The sequence below is a fragment of the Macaca mulatta genome, chromosome 1 (genome assembly GCF_049350105.2).
Source record: "Macaca mulatta isolate MMU2019108-1 chromosome 1, T2T-MMU8v2.0, whole genome shotgun sequence".
NCBI lineage: Eukaryota > Metazoa > Chordata > Mammalia > Primates > Cercopithecidae > Macaca > Macaca mulatta.
Genome location: NC_133406.1, coordinates 107,964,201 through 107,986,139, shown reverse-complemented (window position 1 = coordinate 107,986,139; position 21,939 = coordinate 107,964,201). Strand labels below are relative to the sequence as shown.

Genomic DNA, 21,939 nt, shown 5'->3' with positions numbered 1-21,939 from the left:
TGCTTCATCTATTACAATTTTATCTGCACAGTATGGATTACGGAGCAATGTTCTGAATTGTCTTTGGTGACAGTAATTTGTGTGTTGTATGCTGGAGTCCTAACCAAAGGCATTACTCTGCATGAAATTATTACCACAAAGGGGAGAGAAAAATGTCCTGAAACACGATAATTTCTACCAAGTTTCCTCTACTCTCTGACCTTTGAATTGGGGTAACCTGACCTTCCTAATATCCTTCTCTACCTATTATCTTAAAACCAACTCAGTGTCTCCACATTAACAGCACGTAAACCTATAAAACCATGAACACTCAAAGGTATTTTTATGGCCACCCTTCCAGATCCTCCTTGCTTTTTCTTAACTTACTTTTGCTTTGATAAAGTTATCATATGTTTCCAAATCCAGACTTCAACTATCCTCTCCGTGACCCCAGTTTGTACTAAGATGATCAGCTTTCTTCTGCTCCAAGATGGCCTCAGATCATTTGCATTATTTGTGAAGGAAACCAAAAATACTTCTCAAAATACTTAGGACTATTAAGTTAAACACACAGAAAATGCAGGGGAATATGCTGCCTCAGGCACTATTTGCCTGATGGCAGGACATAAATCCTTATTTACTGGAGAAAGCACTTGCTTTTCAGCCCAGAGAAGGCACCACCAGAAACCTGAGGAATCTGGGAACATCCCACATTTTTCCACCTTTAAATGACTGGGACTGCTTTCTCCTTTGCTTTTCACTGTAAAGGATTTATGGCTCTTTATTGAAACACTATTTAAACAAGGTTTCTAAGCCACAGCCTGGAGAGAGAAATACTTTTGAACTGAGGCCTATCCCTTATGATAGGTAGAGCACACATTAATAAACTGCTTGTTTTTCTCGTTAATTTGGCGTTTTCAGGAGAGTGTCAGCTAAGAACCTAAAAAGGGAAATTTAAAAAATATATGTTTTCTCCCCTACAGCTATATTTGGGGCCCCACTTTCCACTCACAGCCACATCCTGCTTGCAGATCTGCTGCTGGGTTAACACAACATCATCTGCCAGTTGGTGTCATTTATTTGACATCTTGGGGCTACAGTACTCTGAAGGACACCCACTGCCCTTAACAGAAAAAATACTGCTGAGAAAATGGTTTAACAGGACTCTCACCCTACCAGAAGTTCAGTGCATTTTCCAGGATTTTCAAGGCTTCGATGTTGTCATGTTGCAAGCCCACTATCCACTTGTGTTTTTCCATGAATAATGAAGAAAACGTGAGTAGTCATGAATCTAATCATTGAGGTTAAGTAACCTAGTCATAGTCAAGAGGACAGCTAGTGTTAAACTCCTTCATATATATTTGAGAAAGGATTTATATATTGGTAATAACTTTCTGATATGGAAAGCCCTAGGTTTGTCAACTATTAATAACTGGGTGAATGCTTCAGGTAGTATTTAAACCAATTGCCATTTCATAGCAGACATTCTCCCATGTGGGAGATGCAGTAAAGTACTGGTAGCAATAGATGCTCCTACCAAGATCTCCTCCTGCAACTGCCACTCTGTGCACAGGAAAGGAGGGAGAAGAAGCCACCTTGCTTCCTCTTATATTTGACAATCATTCATCGGAATAGAGGTCCCTAATGACCCACATGTAAATCTGCTGGCTAAGAAAGTTTTAAGGTTGGAACTCCATTCAGATATCAACATTTGTAAGAAAAAAAAAATTTTAAATATAACTTTGATATAAATTTTACTTTGATAAGATACCTACAGGAAAGAAACTGTTCATTTTCTCTAACAGGATGGAAAGCAAAAAACACTGGTGGGAGGTGGGAGGAGTCTGCACATTGTTTCACAACTCCTCTCTCCCTAGGGCAAAGCAGAGTGTGAGGAAGCCAGTACTAGTCAAGTGAAGCGACTCTAAGGACGGCCATTTTCCCTTACTGTCTTTGAAAATACTTCATTTTCTTAGCATTTCAGGAGATTATAACATCTGGTATTTCAGTTTCTGAGAGCTTTACTGATTGATTTTCCTACTCAAAACAATCCTCATTTCCTACATTTCTGAAGATCTCAAGATCTGGACTACTGTTGAAGAAATTTCCAGTAAGGTGAGTACTGTGGGTATTTTTGTAGAAAAGATCTAGATGTTTCCTTGAAATCCACAAAATCACAAGGGAAAAATTAATATTGGCTCTTCAGAGCAGTGGGGTGAAGGGAGTAGAGCTGGTATCAACTATATTCAGAAAAGTGAAAACTGCAGTTACTACTTCCAATTCTTTACTTACTTCAGAGATAGTAGATATCCTTTATTCTACAACTGGGGCACAAATGAAGGAATATGCATTTTGATCATTGCAGATTTTAAAACAAATTCTCTGAGTATATATTCTCTGAGGTTAGAAAGCTTGGTGGCCTCAGGGGTCTAGGCAAAAGACAAGAAAATGATTTCATTCTTTTTTATGGTTGCATAGTATTCCACACTGTATATGCACAACATGGATATAGCTGGAGAATATTATCTTAAGTGAACTAACACAGGAATACCAAATACTGCATATTCTCACAAGTGGAAGCTAAACATTGAATCCATATGGACACAAGATGGGGACATTAGACACTGGGGACTACTTGAGAGGGAAAGGTGGGAGCAGTATGTGTATTAGAAGGCTATCTATCCGGTACTATGCTCACTACCTTGGTGATGGGATCTTTGTACAACAAGCCTCGGCGACACACAGTTTACTCATTTAACAAGCCTGCACATGTACTCCCTGAACCTAAAATGAAAGTAGAAGATAAAATAAGACAAGATAATGTGGTGCACAAAGTATCAGGAAATAATATTAAGTAAAAAAGACATCTAGATGTAGAGCTGTGTTTTATGGTATTATCTCAATTTTACAAAACATATTCTCACACACAAACGTATGTGAGAACGTTTTGTAAGTAATATTCTACAAATGAAAACACAGTAGAAAATTTATCCATTTTGCAAACACAATTATTCAAATAATTTGTGTCAATATTTTCATAAGTATGTTTAACTTTTATATAAGCATCGTTCTACACCAGGTGTAAAAGGCAGTTTTTCAGTCATTTTAAGATTACTTCCTGCCCTCCTGAAAGTTAATGATTTTTTATTTTTCTAGTGGCAATGTATAGGGGAGAGGCAGGGAAGTCAATTTGAAATAGATTTATATTGCAAAGTTTAGAATTTTTCGAAGTCTTTCTGTATAGCCTCGTGCAGTATTTCAGTGTACTTGACTAGAATATGAGATTTTAAATGTTGATTTCAGAATTTATGTATGTTAGATAAATACTGCTATCAATTATGTTGCTCAAATTTGTAAAAATGTTATTTTTTTACTTTTTTCATTTAGTATTGGAAGATATAAAAACTCCTATTATAAGACGGTATTTTCCTGTACTTCTCTCAAATTTATATATATAATATATAGATATGCTCATATGCATATATATAATGTATATTACGTGTGGTATGTGATCATGCATACGTTTCTAAACATAAACATACACATATAAATATATATATTTGTGGCAATGTGTGTACATATGTGTGTATATGAAGATAAATATATATCAATATATTATCATGAAAGACTATACAATAATGAAAAATAATATACATTTATTATTATTAGATAAATCTATAATTTAAATTATTGTATCTTCCCAGGAATTCACCCTTTTACCATGTGGTATCTGATAATACTCTTTGTCTTAAGATCTTTTTAAAAATGATTCTAACATAGATAAGCTGGCTTTCTTCTAGTTTCTCTTTGCACGATAACTTAAATTTCTTTTTCACTTTTCAGTGATCTTTCACTGACAACATACATACAGAAATTTTAAATCAAATTTGATAAAAATTTTCATTTAATTAGTTAAGCTCTTTATGTATAGGCTAATAATTAACATATTTTGGCCTGTTTCTGCTATCTTCACTTCAATTTATAACTCTTCTATATTCTCCTACTTGCCTTTTTTTTTAAACTTACATTTCCATCTCACCCTCTAAGACAATTACATTAGTAAACTGTCACATTCTTTTTCTTCCCTCCCTCCACCATGTTGGTATACTTTCTGTTTCTCTTTTCTTTGATCAGGGCTTTCTTTTTAAGACATAGGCATACATAATCAAGTTCGTTTTTCATTCTTACTCGTCTTTTGGCCTGCAGCTTTTTAAAAATTTTTTTTTAATTTTCTATTGAAAAGTTCTTCCAAAAATGTTTCTGTGTGCATCTTTGTCTGGAAAAACTACTAAGGCCTTGAGGTTCAGAGAATAGTTTTCGGGGACCTTTTGTTTAAATATCATTTTGTTTAGATTGAAATTCTAGTTTTAAAAATTATTTTTTCCTTCAAGACAAGATGAGAGCATTTCTTTCGTACCTGGGAGGCTCGATATGTTTTGAAAATCAGAACTTGGAGGTTTAAAAGATTATTTAATGCACATTTTTCTAGAAACCCCAATGTTATCAGTGTCATTACTGCAAAAACAAAAGCACTAATATTTCAGCATCAAAATATATGAATATTTGTGTTTAAGTGGAATAAATAAAAATCATACATAGCCTCCTGTAATCTCACATCTGGTTTCATTTTGCAAGTTAATTGTGTTGTCATACTCACAAAACAAATCAAAACTTCCCATTTCTAAACTTTTTGTTTAGCAATTTATATGGGATTTTGGACCAGCATTATATAAAAATGATTCCATTCTCTTGTTTCAAGTAGATTTGTTGTTGAGAATCAGTTTCAATCTAATTTTTGGATCTTTGCAGGTGATATATTCTTCATTCTCAGAGGCGTATGGAGTATGTATTTGTTTTTTATATGCTTCAGTTTCACTATATGTCTTTGTATAGATTTTTTCCTTCATTCTATGCTTTTCAATCTGAGGACACTCATGTTCTCTCAAGAAGAAAGCAATTAACAGCCCCAGGAATTTAAATATCTTAATTACATAAGAGGTACACAAATACATGCTTTCTATAATTAAAATATTTGTTTTGGTATTTGTTTTTATTGAGATGGAGTTTTGCTTTTGTCACTCAGGCTGGAGTGCAGTGGCATGATCTCTGCTCACTGCAGACTCCACCTCCCAGGTTCGGGTGATTCTGTTGCCTCAGCCTTCCAAGTGGCTTGGATTACAGGCACCCACCACCATGCCTGGCTAACTTTTGTACTTTTAATAGAGACAGGGATTCACCATGATGGCCAGGCTGGTCTTGAATTCTTGACCTCAGGTGAACTGCCTCCCTCGGCCTCACAAAGTGCTGTGATAATTTAAAAAGGAATTAGGAATCCATAGCATGCTTTGTGTGTCATCATGTGCTAAAGTGCACTGGTGCTAAAGAGGTCCAGAGGAGTAATACTGTGTCCTTAAGGGGACTCTGAAAATTTCTAGAAGGCAAACTCTCAGTTGAGTCTTAAAGGTTGTAGGAGAGGTAGTTAGAGAGAGGAATGTGGGCATAGCTTTCCAGGCAATGAGAAGAGAACTAGCAAAGTCATGAAGCATGAAAATGTTTTATACTTCTGAATCGTAAGATATAAGGAACACACAAGTGCCAGAAGTTTAAAAAAGAAAAAAGAATGCAGATTATTCAAAGTTTTCTGAAACCAATACAAGAAGCAAGGAATGTATTGAAAAGAAAATGAGCAAATATTGAAACATTTCAGTGGGATAAAAATGTGTTTTATAGAGATAAATGTGGATCTGTTAAATGAAAATGAAATAGACAAATCGAGCCTAAAAGAAAAATCAAGCAACTATCAAAATATTCCAGCCAATAAATCCTGTGTTCTGCAATAGAGAAAATGTAGATGTCCAGGAAAGTGATAGTTTTATGGGCACAGAGGACAAATACGGCAGGGTCCAACACCAAGGAAGAGGATACTAATGATAGCTGACAAGAGAAGAGTTAAGGAGAATAGGGTCTGTGTCCCAGCATGAAACTGTAGTGCTGTAGCAGAAAGTTATTCATATAAGATGGGAGGCTGCAGCCCATTTACACCTAGGCCACTCCAGTCATAGTGGTGGGTGTGGGAAGATTTAAGAAACAACAGGCAGGTTTTGGGGGATAGGCCCCAGCCCCAATAAAGGATGGGAAGAGGAACCAAGGACTTTGACACTGCACAGCCCATACTCTAAACACTGAGACAATTGCTTGTTCACAGACCTCCTCCTAACACCTGGACCCAATTCAACTATCCTCATTCAATGGGAAGAATTACTTGGACATTCCTAAAGAAACAGTTCTTCACTCAATTTCTACAGTAACACATTTGGTCATTAAGTCCTTCTTTATCACACATATTCATGAACAACTCTTTCTTATGGGCCACTCATTCACAGAGGCATACATCTTCTTTTAAATTGTCTGTATATGTGTGTAACACTGTCTACCATTTTTCTCTTGTAGGCTTACTTATATCTTTAGAGATGGCAAATAACTACAAGAAAATTGTTCTACTAAAAGGATTGGAGGTCATCAATGATTATCATTTTAGAATTGTTAAGTCCTTACTGAGCAATGATTTAAAACTTAATCCAAAAATGAAAGAAGAGTATGACAAAATTCAGATTGCTGACTTGATGGAAGAAAAGTTCCCAGGTGATGCTGGTTTGGGCAAACTAATAGAATTCTTCAAAGAAATACCAACACTGGGAGACCTTGCTGAAACTCTTAAAAGAGAAAAGTTAAAAGGTAATTGGGAAGAGGGAACACCCACCTGCTGCAACCATCCCCACCCTTCCCAACCTTGATTAGAATGCCACCTTGGTCATAGCTGATACATCCTTTTCCCAATTTGCGACTCACTGGCCGTGACATTGTTGGCACTCCAGATGCCAACAAGTTGACAACTTATGGCATTCCGTTACTAATGTGGATTGACGTATATCAGAATATCGGAGTTGAGGTGCAGTAAAAGAACAAAAAGAAGAGGGAGTTGAAGACAGACTGAGACTTCTAGTACATTTGACAGATTACATAATGACAAAATAAAATTATAAAAAATTGTTGTTTATATCTGAGATATGTACATTTAGCCAATTAATGTGTCCATTCTATTGAGAATATTCAACACATCATCATTCTTTATAATACAAAAGATAACATAGTATTTAAATGTAAGCATTGCTCCTGGTAGTATGAAGACCTCCTCTCTTGTCATATCATTGAGTTAAAATAATTAAAACAAAGTCGACCGGGCGTGGTAGCTCAGGCCTGTAACCCCAGCACTTTGGGAGGCCAAGGCAGTTGGATCACGAGGTCAGAAGATCGAGACCATCCTGGCTAACAAGGTGAAACCCCGTCTCTACTAAAAAATACAAAAAATATTAGCCAGGCGTGGTGGCAGGTGCCTGTAGTCCCAGCTACTTGGGAGGCTGAGGCAGGAGAACGGCGGCGTGAACCTGTGGGGCGGAGCTTGCAGGGAGCCGAGATCGCGCCACTGCACTCCAGCCTGGGTGACAGAGTGAGACTCTGTCTCAAAAAAATAAAATAAAAAATAAAAAAGTCAAAAGTCACAATATCTCACCTCACAAACCTATATAACCTCTCCTTTCACTGGTTTCTGTAATTTGAATAGATTATCTGGAGAATGTGACTAAGCAGTCAGCATTATGAGAACCTTACATTTTAAAAGGAAATGATAGAAGAATAGGATTGGGAATGGGTTTGACTGAGGCCCATAGAGTTCAGAGGACAGGAAGGATGTCCTCACTGCACAGAGGAGGAGTGATGAAAGCACTGAAGAGTATGAGTCAGTGTTTGTGCCTTTGTTTCTCCTGCTGGCCTCCTGGAAGCCAGACTAGGCTAATGCAACAGAGGTAGACTAAAACACACCTGAACTCTCAAGCAGGCGCTAAGAGCAAACAGTATTGAAACTGCTTCAGCTGTCTGCGATCATCTGCTCTGGGTTTATACATCTTCCTTTTTTCTGCATTAGTTGTGAATAAAATTGAATCCATTCCAGTCAAAGGAACAACCCCATCTAAAATGAGGAAACACAAAGATGTGGATCCTGCTACACCTGCATCCACCGCAAGCAACACACTCACAGCTAAAGGAGCAGAGGAGACTCTTGGACCTCAGGTAAGCTTCAGGAAGAGGAGCAGGCTTCAAGTCTCACAGTGGAAGCTCCGCTATGGCTCTTCCACTCAATCTCTCCAGCAGACAGTTATTTCTTCCAATGGTTCCCATCAAGTTTCAGATTTATCAAATTACATAATAATTGATCATCTTCTTTCTGCGAGGCAACAAGTTAAATGCTTTAGTAAACATAATGTAAATATGTATAAAATAAGTATATTTTCATCCCCAATAGAGAAGGATTTAACTTGAGAGTCAGATAAAAAAATGTTTCCTGTGTTTACAAAAGCCTAGTTTTTAAACTAGAAGTCAGCATATCCCAAAATACAAGTAATTAAGGAGTGATGTGTGTTACTTTCTCCGCTCCCCTTTTTAAAATGAAACCATCTATGCCCTGTTCTTTCAATTGGCCTGGGGATGTACAACACCCACTTAAGTTTTCAAGAAAAATAATTTATATATAATAAACATCCTGCCTTGTAATGAAAATGTGTTCTGCTTCACTTGACACTGAAAATAATTAACAAGAAAAATAAACTACTTGTAGAAAAGAAGAAAACCATCTGAAGAAGAGACTGGAACCAAAAGGAGTAAGATGTCCAAAGAGCAGACTCAGCCTTCCTGCTCTGCAGAAGCCAGCATGTCCACAGCCATGGGCTGTTCCCCACCTCCCCAGACCTCATCATCAGCTCCACCCAACACTTCCTCAACTGAGGTACACTCTTCCTGGTCCCCTTGTGATTCATTTTCTTAACCCAAAATGTAGGAATCTGATTTCATCCTCTACTGAAAAATTACATCAATAATCAGCCAGTAAATCAAATGTATAGATTGAGAATTCACTGCATTTTAATCTTTTGCTTCCAAAGGGATACTTGATGAACTTGACATTATCTCTGACTGCAGAAAGTTCTCTGTCCTGTGTTGTCTGGGGAAGAGAGAGAGAGCTGTGGAATCTGGAACTTTCAGCAATGGACTCACTGTCTACTGCCCCCATCTGTTTCACACCCCTTCCCTATGCTCACTAATTTGTTCAAGTTTCTTTGACATACACCATGCTCCTTTTTCCTTTAGGATTTTCGCACACCTTATTTCTTTCACCTTAAAACTTACTGGTCAACTTTATCCACCCTCTGGATCCCAATACTGAGACCTTATCCTCAGGGAATCCTCACTTAGACTCCTGTAACTTAGGCTAAATCTTCATGGTGTTCTGTTTCCTAGGAATTTCTTTCTATTCTACTGTTTATGACAACTCAAGTTAAGAAGTGTTTATATTTCCCACCTACTCAACGTAGTTCCAAGATTAGGGTTAGTTTGTAATTCTGTGGACCACCGTAAACCAGGGCCTACTTCAGTGTCTGCCTCATGGGAAACTTCCAATAAATACCTTTACTCAATGAAAAAATGAAAAACCAGTGGCTCACGCCTGTATTCCCAGGACTTTGGGAGGCTGAAGCAGGTGGATTGCCTGAGGTCAGGAGTCCGAGACCAGTCTGGCTAACATGATGAAACACCGTCTCTACTAAAAAATAGAAAAAAATTAGCTGGATGCGGTGGCATGCACCTGTAATCCCAACCACTTGAGAGGCTGAGGCATGGGAATCGCTTGAACCAGGGAGGTGGAGGTTGCAGTGAGCTGAGATCGCACCACTGCACTCCAGCCTGGGCAACAGAGTGAGACTCCGTCTCAAAATAAAAAAGTAAAAAAAAAAAAAAGAACCATATTCTAAGATATGAACCACTGCAGCTAAGCAAATGACAAATAAAGGTCATCTGACTCAGTCAAAGATACCTATTGTGAGGCCAAAAGTTGTAAAAACAAAGAGAAGTGATGGAATAGGGAAGAGAGCTCAGGAGTTTGGGAAAATGTAGGCAGACAGAAGATGATACACCAAGACTTACAAATGAAAGAAAGTAAACTACAATTAATAATTGCATGATTCTGATAATCCTTATAATGTTGTACTCGTCTCAAATTTGGACAGGTCAGCCTTACTGTATGCATGTATCAGCAATAGTCTAAAAACTAATTGAAACTCTAATGAGCTTTATTATAAAAAAGAATGTTCTGTATTTCTGGTACACAATAGAGGAGATCAACTATGATAGGCAACAAGTGATGAAACCACACCACCAACCTTAATTGGAACATGCTCTATTCCCTTTTTTCTTACATTAGATTTTGTATTAATATAAGACTACTTCAGAAAAAAAAAGAATAAATGCAGACAAACCGGATCAAACTTAATTAAATTTACATGAAATTCCAGCATCCATAATTTGCCACATTTCTCTATATACCCTCTCATATTTACTCCTATGTATACACATATTTTTTCTGAAAATACCGTAATACAATGTAATGTCCTATTATGTCTCTCTGAGCAGTTATTATGATCCCCTTCATGCAGGTCCTGTATTCATGTGGCTCCTTGTGAGGTTGCATATTGGTTACTATTAATATTCGCATGGATGAGTCTACGGTTACTCATTAACTTGCATTGGGAAAGGACTTCTCTGTGTTAGGCTGAATGGGTCGCATGGATGAAAAGTCAGATCAAATAAAGTCCAATCACTCACAGATGATCACTGTATATGGTATTCCAGATCAGACCACTCAGGAGCTGCTGGTTTGCGAATGAGGCCTACCTATTCCTCCAGTGCTTTTTCTTGAAATTGAACAACTTTTCCTTCATTAATGTGTTCTGCTGCAATTTAAGGAAACCTGGATGTTATAGAGAAAGGGTATTAAAGACAATCCACTCTGATCCTTGGTTTTCTGCCCACATGCTACCTCCTGGAGCCCTGACATTGAGAAAGGCTGCAATGGTGGAAATGACACTCTGTAGAGAGTGTCTGTAGCCTGAACCTACTGAGATGAGGGCATTCTGAGGGGTTTAGCCCACAGGTATTCTCACCTGCTTTAACAGTATTTATCTTAGGCAGGAAAAGTATGAGTTGTATGCTAAAAATTGCCCTGTCTACATTGGTAATAACTAAACACTACTGATGTATGTGGTTTGTGGTGGATACCCTTTACCATTTTCAGTGCTATTCAATTGTATTTTGTCTATTTTTATGCTCTGGCATTTTAAGCTGGTAAGAGTAAAACTACAATTCATTATTTTATCCTAAATTTATTTTAAGTTACTTCATGATAATCAGCTCAGCATCCACTTGTCTTATGTTGCTATTATATCTTACATTTTAAGGATTATTCTGTTTAGAGAAGAGTCTTCCTTTACCATGTGGTCTCCTATATTACTGCATCTGGCTATGAGACTACTTCAGGATATCCTCTCCTTCCCTGTATCCTGGCCCTAGCTCTACACATCTATAACCGTTTTGGGGCCCAATGCTGTGACTTGAGGTCATTGAAGAGCAATTCTGTATTCCTCACTCAACAATTTCTTTTTTGTATTCCTTTTTTATCATGCACAGAGCCTAAAACCATTGGCCAACCGTCAGGCAACTCCCAGTAAAAATATTTTCCCAAAAGACCCAATGATCGTGATGGTACTAAGTGCAACAAAGATATTTAAATATGAATTCTCAGAAAATGAGCAAAGAGGAATGTTTCATGCTACAGTGGCTACGCAGACACAGTTCTTTCATGTGAAGGTTTTAAACATCAACTTGAAGGGGAAATTCATTAAAAAAAGGATCATCATTATATCAAATTATTCTAAACATAATAGTCTCCTAGAGGTGAATGAAACCTCTTCTGTATCTGAAGCTGGTCCTGACCAAATGTTTGAGGTTCCAAAGGACATCATCATAAGAGCAAAGAAAACTCCAAAGATCAATATTCTTCACAAACAAACTTCAGGATATATTGTATATGGATTATATATGCTACATACGGTAAGGCATCAAAGCTGTTTTGTTGCATTTTCTACAATAACATGTGAAGTTAAAACCCCTGATGTGCTAAATGGAAGTTTGCATATTTACTTAACATTAGAACTCAGGACTCTCTCAAAACTACTGACAAGTAAATAAAGTCTTCTTCAAGGTTAAGACCAGGATTAGGAGAACTATTAATGTTCTCATTCCCATGTTTTTCTTTCCAAAATATCACCCTGAAGTTCTTTAGTAAAACATTCACTGAGAAACCTTGAGACTTCATCAGCTGTGACTACCTATTATGAGTCATAATGATCAAGGATAGTGAGGGATCTAGATCCATACAAACATAATAGTAAACTTATTTCTTTGATTATAATCTCAATTGTAGCAAAAATCACATTATTTTCATTTTGAATAAAGTATTGTCCTTTGAGGCTTGAGTTCCAGTTTTGACAATCAGGGCAAGAAATGAATTGACTGATTATACCTGGAAATCAACTGCAGAAAACAGGTAGGACAATGTTCTGACCAAATGAAGCCTATTCATCAAAAAGTATTGAACAACTGAGAAATATAAATTTGGATGATACTTGGAAAGTCAAGTAATCTGTACTCGTATATTAGATATGTCACCAAAAAAAGAGCAGAATAATTTTTCTGATATGTTACTGTCAAAATTTATGAAACTAGTTAGCATGAGACATTCCAACTCAGAAAACCAGTCTATACCTGGCTATTGATTCCAGTAATTTCTTACATGATCAACAGCTCTCAATCTGTTACATTTATTTTCTAGAATGACCTCTTATTTTAGCAGCGTTGCTTTCTGTACACACTCTTAAAGAAATGATCCTTAGAAATATACATCCAGAACGATGAGTAATAGCCTTGATGAGCAAGAAATTGGAATGTTTGAACTTAAGGACCTGATTTCGGAATGGGAGATGTTGAAAGAGATTCAGTAAATGGAGAAAGTCAAAAAAGTAATTAGATAGTTACTAAAAGCTTGTTTTTTATTACGGATTCCTCATAACATAGCAAACAATTAGTTGTAACAGATGCCCATTCTTTTTGCATGGGGCAGAGGCCAAATAAGCCTACCAGGGACTTCAGGTTCCTTTGTATCAAGGTGCTTTGGGAAGCATAGCTGTCTTGGAGGTGAAAGAAGTTGAAACTGGGAAGATAACTCATTGCTCTAGAACTGTAATAGAAATACTTAGAACGTTAAGGACTTAAACAAAAAGAATATTGAGGGAGAGCTCTGTGAGACGGTCTAGACTAAGGTATATGTATTGTATGTTGATACAGTACTAGGAGTTGCTGTCTTGCATCTTGTTTTTAATCTGTCACAAGAGACTTTCCCTTATGTACAGTAGTTACTATGTTCTCACAACATGATATTAATTTTTTGTTGTAGAAAATTGTAAATAGGAAGACAACAATCTATGAAATTCAGGATAAAACAGGAAGTATGACTGTAATAGGAAAAGGAGAATGCCACGATATCCCCTGTGAAAAAGGAGATAAGCTTCAACTCTTCTGCTTTCGACTGAGAAAGAGGGAAAATATGTCAAAACTGATGTCAGAAATGCATAGTTTCATCCAGGTGAGAAATAAACAAATATTAGTTTTCCAAAGATGAAAATCATTTGCTTTAAGTTTTAGGAAACCATACTTCTGTTGTTTTACACTTAAAATTCTACAAGTTTATGAGAAACCAAATGATGCCCTTGCACTTATACTTAGAGAAAATTATTAAAATATATTAAAAGAATGACATTAATTATCTTCTTCAAAAAGACATGAAACTTGTGCTAACTACTAAAATATTTGAAGAAATTCAGAGGGCACAGGACTAAGTTATCAAAGTTAGTTATCAAAACCAAGTTCTTTGCAGTAAGATAGGCTTGGTATATATTTTGCTCATTTAGGTGCATGATATTAGAGAAATAGCTTACATGTTCCTCATAAGATTGGCTTGAAAATTAAATGAGATCATGGATATACATTTTGTATCCCATTGCCTTCCTTGTACATTATGACAAACCAGTATGCGCTAGATACTACTGCTCTTAACAAGGTAAAGACAGACATTGGAAAGACTTCAGGCAGATAAAATGTTGCATACAAATATTAAAAGTGAGAAACAGCATAGTGAGTTCTGTACAACTTTGGCATATGTGGAAAGGTAAGAAAAACTCATGCAAGACAGGTAACAAGTAGTCCTTTTCTCATCTGTCTTATGCCATAAAGACAAAAATGGAGTTCATTTTAAAAAATAAGTAAATAAAGATGTTATTTGACTAAGAATGTTAGATCATTTTACATTTTAGCAAAAAAATATATTGGCAGTTGCCTGGAGGAATACATTAGATAGAGGCAATTTTTAAAGGTAATGACATCTATTAGAATTTAATAAAGGATGATAGTCTCACATATTTAAAGATGTTGTGCTTTCCCTAATATTAAAAAACATTAAACAAAAAAAATGAATACTTTCAGATACACAAAAATACAAGCCAGAGAAGCCATGACTCCAGGAGCATGGCACTACCCCAGGAACGGAGTCAGCATCCAAAACCTTCAGAGGCTGGCACAACCCTACCTGAAAGCCATCCCAAGACTCCTCAGATGCCGCCAACAACCCCATCCAGCAGTTCCTTCACCAAGGTACAATTTCCTGGGTCCCATGCCTCATATCTCCCAAACATAAATTACAGGGATCATTAGACTGTTAAAAGAGTTTCTCTTCCACAATCTCTTGATAAAATTAAATCACCCATGTGTTTACTGAATGCATGCAGTGAGATACTACCACATCACAGTCTTTGCTATCTAAAATATATCTGTGCAATGATTGCTGACCTCAAGAGGGCTAATATCTTGTGTTGCTCCACCTACTGAGAGGGGGAGGGGTAATGGCCAGACAAACAGAGATGAAGACAAAGAGTGCGTTATGACCCACATTCCAATTTCTTTCACAACTTCCCCCTTTGCTTATTGGTACTATTTCTGAATTTATTTTCAGCATTCCAAGTTGAAATAAATATTCCAAGTATATATTTGGAAACATGCTATTTCATTGTTGGGAATCCATTTCTCCCATCTCATCGCTGGCAAGAATTTCCTTAAATTTCAGATGCCAGCTTAAATATTTTCCTCTGGCAAGTCCTCAATGATACAAGATAGCAGAACTGATGAGTGCTTCTACCCTTTACTTTTACAGGGCCTCCTGTCAATGAGAGTAAATTACTAATTTCACAGAAGTGAAGAGAGAGGCTTATTATATAAGATGTTTTCCATACTTCTTGATCTGGGATTTCCCTTAATAGGGTCAGTGTAGCACATGATATATTTGTAGAACAGAAAAAAACTACAAGTCCCAGCATAGAACATGTAACAACGACAATAATTATATTTCTATGATTTGAGCACTTAATTAGGTGTTGGATCTTAAATGTTGTTCCTGATGTACATTATCTCATTCCTTCTTCATAACCATCAAGAGGATGCTACTTTCTGTCCCAATTCACATAGAAGAAAATAGACATATGCAGACATAAATCTTCAAGTTCTCAAAGACAGTGTTAGAGTCAGGATTCATATCCAGACCTACTGAAATGTAAAACTTGAGCAATTTATGATTATATGTGGCTTTAAAGTTGAGACATACTAATGTCAGCAACTTATTTTAAAAATTTCAGAATTGACAGTGTCATGTAATGGGTTTGTTTGCATAGCCCAGGCTCTGCAGGGCTTCTCAAAAATAAGGTACCCAGAATGAACAAAGTCATACAGAAGCCACTCTCCAGAATTAGAGTCCTCTCATTCTTCTCTATAACAGAGTGCTTTTTACATAGTAGGTAACTGAATTCTAGAAGTGGTAGAACAATGGAAATTAATGTATTATTAATGAATGGTAAAAATCAGTGAAAACAGAGAAAATTATATGATTGAGGAGACCTATGTCCTTGCTTCTGGAAAAAAATGTTTAAAAAATTACTTCAAACGCTCAAGTAGATTGTTAAGTATTTCTAAATATGATTGATAGCCCTGAGGATTCTGGTTAACTGATGCAGACTACAAAACAGCAGAATTCTGCATCTGGAATTGTGGATTTGAAAGAATCCTTCTAGCACAGTGATTAGATAGATAGATAGATAGATAGATAGATAGATAGATAGATAGATAGATACATAGATAGATACATAGATAGATAGAAACATAGAGCTGGATTTCCTACAATCTAAAGAACAAACAGGTGCCCATTTGTGTATTTCCTTGACTAGAAAGACTTAGTTAATAAACACCCATCGGACATTTTCAGAGCTAAGTTTGTAATTCTGGTTTCTGTATATGCAGAAGAGGAGATTTAGGGAAATTACACTTATATAGATATTCCAGAGAACATTCACAAAGAGAGGGTCCTGTTAAAACGGATAAAATATTTAGCATGTTGTGGCTCATATTGAAAATTATTAACCAGAAAAAAATAATCTATTTTCCTCCCAACAACTAAGGACACAACCACTCAAACTCCTGACCTCAATCTCCTAATTCAGCCCCAGAGCAGAGTCTGCAGTGAACTGCAGTGAAGAACTCATTTCCATATGGGTTCCAGCATCAGGTTTCTCAGTTATGCCCAAAAACCACATAATACAGTTTCTTACACAAGATACTATCTTGCATTTCCCATTCCTGTGCTTCACAACATCATAATTACTAGGGTGATTGGATCAGGACAGGCACCTCATTGATCCAGACTGAATACAATCTCTTTAATAAAATTTATCATTATTAGTGAAGTATATTCTTTGAGACCCTATTAGATTTTTGTCTTTTGGTGTTTACAAAATACGTATTCATGAAATCATTCCTGACTCAAGAGAATTACTGTCTTTTGTTGATCCAGGTGTAGAGAGAGATTGTGGGGATGTAGCCAGATAAAGGAAGATGAATACAAGAATATGTTCATTATCTATATTCCAGTTACCTTTCATCCTTTCACTTTGTTTATGACCACACCTCAGGTTTTATTTTAAACTATCCATGGTCTTTTCCAAATCAGAAGCTTTGACATAGATTGCTTCCTTTGCTGGGATCATTTTCTCCAGTCTCTTCTCTAACCCACCTCTCCACAGGTGCCAGCTTAAATCCCTTCCTAGGACAAGTCCTCACTGGTACCTGTGGGGGTTTGTCCCACAGACCTTGACCCAACAACAGATGAATAATGTATACTGACACAGATATTCTGCCTGTCAGTTTGGCTAAGGGTCCAGGCCCATCACAGACACCAAGGAAGGTGCTATAAAGAGTAGTAGCCACAGCCTCCACTCTGCAGGCATTTATTTAGCACAGATTTAATTGACAAAGGCTCTGAGTCAATACACCTGTAGGTAATTAATCCGATCGCCGACCCCCAAGTAGAGAGCAATTATGCACCCACGATTGATCAAAGGTTGATCTTACGATCACGTGAGTAAACACGCTATTTAGATAAACTACCTTCCTTTGAAACCACTTTAAGCTATTTACTTAAGGTAAGAATTAAGCTGCTCTCAGCCATAGCCTTATCTTGAGACTTTTACAAAACCTTCCAGCCTTCCAAGAAGATTTGTGTCTATGTCCTATGACTTCATCTTAAAATATTTCTGCCAGCCTAACTGAACTCCCACATGTCCCCCTTTTCTGTTTTCTGCATCAGGTTCTCTGGACTGAAGCATACAGATATGTGCAACAACAAGTCTGTTGGGCAGGGCGGTCATTGCTCTTATTCTGGCTTTGCATCCCAGAATTAGCAAATAACATAAGACAACCATGAGTATAATTAGCAGCATTCTTTTCCAGTCAGAGTGACCCCCAGGAGCAGGACTCTAACCAGGAGAGATGATCTTGCACACCCTTCCATATGGCTGTTTGTTGGGTGTGTGGATCTATAGGGTGAAAGGATTCCAAAATTTTAGTTTTAGGTTGCTTTATGTCTTAAATTTTATGCTTTAAAATTTTATTCTAAAATTTTAGTTTTAAGTTGCTAAATTGTCATGAAAGTTTTCCCAGAGATGTTGTTTCACCTCATCCCAACCATGTACTGATTGATTCCGTGGTAGAGAAATGATACAGATGTGTTTATGCCCCCCAGTGGCAGTTTCATTGCTGTCGGAATGCCAGTGCATCTTGTTGCTCCCCCACATATTCTAAGGCAGCCTTGAGGGCTCGCAGTAGTGCAAGAATCTTTTGATTTATACCTTGCTGTAAGAGAAGTTTACTAGACACATTTCTGGCCATATTACCTACAAAAGCAGCTGTTTGTACTGATTCAGTAATAGATGCAACAGCCACACTAGCAGTTGCCAGGATGACTATGGCTGAGACCATAAAGGCTATAAGTGTGCCTATGAATCTTTTAAGTCTGACCTGGGACAGGGGACATTCTTAGGTGGCAAGGACAGAAGAACCTTGCCAATCACGTGTCAAATTGACTGGTAGGAAAGCCTCGGATTGTCTCCTTAATATCATAACACTAGCAATATTTAAGTTAGATATATTGTAATTAGTGACACATGAGGCAAACCAAACCTGTCCCTGCACCCGGATCACAAACGCGGAGTTTTGGGGTATAATGGAAATATCAGTTCCCATAAGGAAAACATATGGATGGGGAGTGCAAATTAGGCACTGATCAGTGTGATTACGAGTGAAGCCTATAGTAAAATTGTTACTGGAATTACGATATGTCCCATGCCAGGTGTCAAAGGAGGTGCTAAGATGTCCCAGGTACCATAAAGTGTCATGGGGTGGAAAGGACTTTACTTGGGGTCTGGGATAACCCATCTCCCCATCAGCTCAAATCATAGGGGAACGGGATGAGGTTACAAAATGGTGATTGATGCCATGATGGATGAGGACATCAGTAAGACTGCCCTGCAAATAGCTGTGTGGGCTCCAGTCTAAGATGTTATAATAGCCTAGTTGGAGGCTATGGGCTTGTTCCCCATGACAGACCTCCCAGCTAAAGTGGAATTCATTACTTTCCCAGCTTTGTTCTTTAGCACAGGAAGGAATGTTTGGGAAAGCGGCATTAATTGCATTACCCAATTTGAGGCTACCTGCAGCTAAGACTGTTAAGGCATTTCTTTTGCCATGATGTAGCCACAGTTGGGTTTGGGCAGGTACACATTAAGGGTTAGAACCTTTATAACTTACTCACAGTGGAAGGATAGTGGAGTGATACGTAGTGTTATCTGGCACCTTAGTCCAATGTGTGCCATTTTTGAGAGACCCCACTGGGTGTAAATCTAACCCTCCTAGCCAAGCAATCACATTATTAAAGGCTGAGAAGGGAGTGTCTGCCCAGGTGACAGGGCGAAAGAAAGGCAGATCTAAGATATGAGCCCAGTAGAGTTTAGCAGGTACAGGTTGCAGACAAAGTGAGAGCATAAAAAAGGAACCATACCCTATGTGAGTTGCAATGTACAACAGAAAGCATAGCAAGAAGCAAATTATCTGAACTGAATGGTGTCTGTGTCCAGAGCAGGATTCGTTCAGCCTCCTGAGTTGTCCTCTTCAGCATCCCCCAGGTAACGTCTGAGGCTTGTGTTGTCTGAGGAAGCCACATTGTCCAGGGCTGCGGGTCCTGTAGGGTTAGTTCCTTCATTTCTGGTACCAGGTTGGGTCCTAGCCATGCCATGATATGGTTTGATGTGTCATGCTGGAATCCAAGGAGGACCTGAGGGTGTGTGGACACAAGCATACCCTCTTCCCCATGTTAATAATTCACTTGGACCACACCATACATTACTGTTCACATCTTTCCATAAAACTGAAGGTTTTATGCCTAGAGAGGTTTTAGCAAAGTGCTTTTCTACAGCTTGTGCCAATAGTGTGGCAGGGTATTTACCCATACTCCCCCTTTTTTGTTTCTTGAATATATTTTTAAGTGTGGAGTCGGCATGTTCTACTATGGTTTGTCCTTGAGGGTTATATGGGATGCCTGTGGAATGTTAGATATTCTACGTGTGACAAAATTGTTGAAATTGTGAGCTGGCATAAGCTGGACCATTATCAGTTTTAATTTTTGTGGACCGTCCCATAAATGCAAAAGTTAATGACATATCCAGTGGATTTTCCAGGAAGAACATGTGCACTAATTAGATGAGTGTTAGTATCAACAGATACATGCACATATTTTAGTTTTCCAAATTCAGGGATATGTGTAATGTCTGTTTGCCATAACTGATTAGGTTCTAGTCCTCTAGGGTTAACACCTGTTGAAGGAGGGTATGTGCCTGTGAGCTGGCAATCTGGGAATTGTAGGATAATCTGTTTAGCCAGTCTCTGGGTAAATTGAAATTGCTTAGATAAGTTTCTCCAATTTTGGTGGAAAAACTGATGCGATTAGGTGGCTTGGTCAAGCAGTGATGTCATAACCTGAAGGTCTGCTTGATCATGGCCATAAGCCAATGGGCTAGGCAGTGAGTTGTGGGCTCGAATGTACGTAATAAAAATAAGATGTGTACATTGATCTAGCAATTGCTGAAGTCAGAGAAAAAAAGCACACAGGGCAGGCTCCAGAGTGGACTTAATTAGGGCTGTCTGAAGGTTCTGCAATAAATAGAGTAAGCAGAATCGCTAACGATATTGACGGGCTGAGTGGAAAAAGTTTCCAAGGCCAACATCAGAGCCCCAATCTCAGCTCTCTGAGTGCTGGTAAACCGAGTTTGAGTGATTGAATTATGTGGTCTCCACCAGACTGGCGCTTTTCCATGTTTACTCAAACCATCAGTAAACAGTATTGAAGCACTAGGTATGGGGGAGTGAACTACTTTTGTAGGTAAAACATTTACTAGACATTTTGGGAATGATGAAAAATGGGTGCATCCCAAGGGCTGTTGGTAGAATATCATCCATAAAATGAATAACCTTGCAATCAGGAAATTTTTCTTTCGACTGGGGAGCAGTTTGCTTTTAATTGCTCCTTAATTAACTCATGGGCCTCTTGTAATTTCTCTCCCTTTAGAGGTTACTGTTTTACTTAAATTGGATTTGGAGAAAGTCACGTTAGGGGTAAGAGAGAGATAACAGTGGCCATTATTAGAAAGAGGTTTTTTAAATTTCTAAATTTTACTTAAATCTTAGCATAGAATTATAATCTGGGGTGTCGCTAGTATACAAGGAGCACATGAAATGTTGCGGTGGACCGCCTGCAGAGCTGGAGAGCTAAGCATGCGGGCCCCAGGGTGGTGGCTGCCCTGCGCTTGCCTAGGCGCCGCTGTTGCCTGTGTGGCTTTTCTTTTCTGTTTTCTGTGCCGCTCCCTCCCGCTGCTGCAGGGCGGCTGCTGCCTGCTGGGTGGACCTTCCCACATGTGCCACCTGCTCCTCCCCAGCAGGCTACCTCTTGCGGCTGGGCCTGGCTTCCTGTAGCGGCAGCTGCCCAGGCTGAGTTCCTGGGAGCATTGGCTGGCTCCGGATTTGTGAGCTTCCCCACTGCCGAGCCTTTCTTTCTACCTACTGCTTGCTTGGTGGCACAACTTTGGCCTCTAATGCTTTTTAAAATCTTTTTATAAGCGTTAAAAGAAATGGGTTTATGATTGCCTTGTTGATCTTGCATTACTCTGCAGGCGAAGGGCTCCCTTCTAATGCCGCTTGCTTAAGACAGGGTTCCATACCTGGAGCATATCCTGCCTTTTTTCCCATCTATTGGAGGAAGGGAGCTCAGGCAAAACCTCCGTTCCCGTTTGTTATTTTGGCCTGATGATACTGGGGCTGAGGAAAGAGGAAGTGGTAAGGCAGGTGACGGTTCCTCCTCCTTCCCCCTTTTAGGCTCTTCTGGTTGTAACTAACCAGAGCCCCTCTAACTAAAGCCCATAGCGTTAGGGCTGTTACTGGGACCCATTGCCCTTGTGCATAATGTTGTTTAGGATTTCTCCCTACTTACTCCCAGAGCTCTACATCTAGCATGCCTTCTTTTAAGAACCATTGATTATG

The 21,939-nt window shown here is 38.3% G+C and overlaps 1 protein-coding gene across 5 annotated transcripts in view; it reads left to right on the top strand.

The window, feature by feature from the left end:
* Positions 1-1,043: 1,043 nt before the first annotated feature.
* PYHIN1 (pyrin and HIN domain family member 1) overlaps positions 1,044-21,939 on the top strand; it is a 39,033-nt gene continuing 18,137 nt past the window's right edge. Inside the window, exons 1-8 of one of the 5 annotated variants that reach the window (XM_015112717.3) lie at positions 1,044-1,254; positions 1,956-2,094; positions 6,430-6,714; positions 7,961-8,106; positions 8,651-8,818; positions 11,548-11,970; positions 13,373-13,561; positions 14,458-14,625. In XM_015112717.3, coding sequence (XP_014968203.3) covers positions 6,450-6,714; positions 7,961-8,106; positions 8,651-8,818; positions 11,548-11,970; positions 13,373-13,561; positions 14,458-14,625 — 1,359 coding nt within the window. In that variant the 5' untranslated portion in view covers positions 1,044-1,254; positions 1,956-2,094; positions 6,430-6,449. Of the gene's footprint in view, positions 1,255-1,864; positions 2,095-6,429; positions 6,715-7,960; positions 8,107-8,650; positions 8,819-8,972; positions 9,226-11,547; positions 11,971-13,372; positions 13,562-14,457; positions 14,626-21,939 lie in introns of those variants that run through there. The other 4 variants (XM_028827246.2, XM_015112719.3, XM_028827240.2 and 1 more) reach the window with 4 other exon arrangements.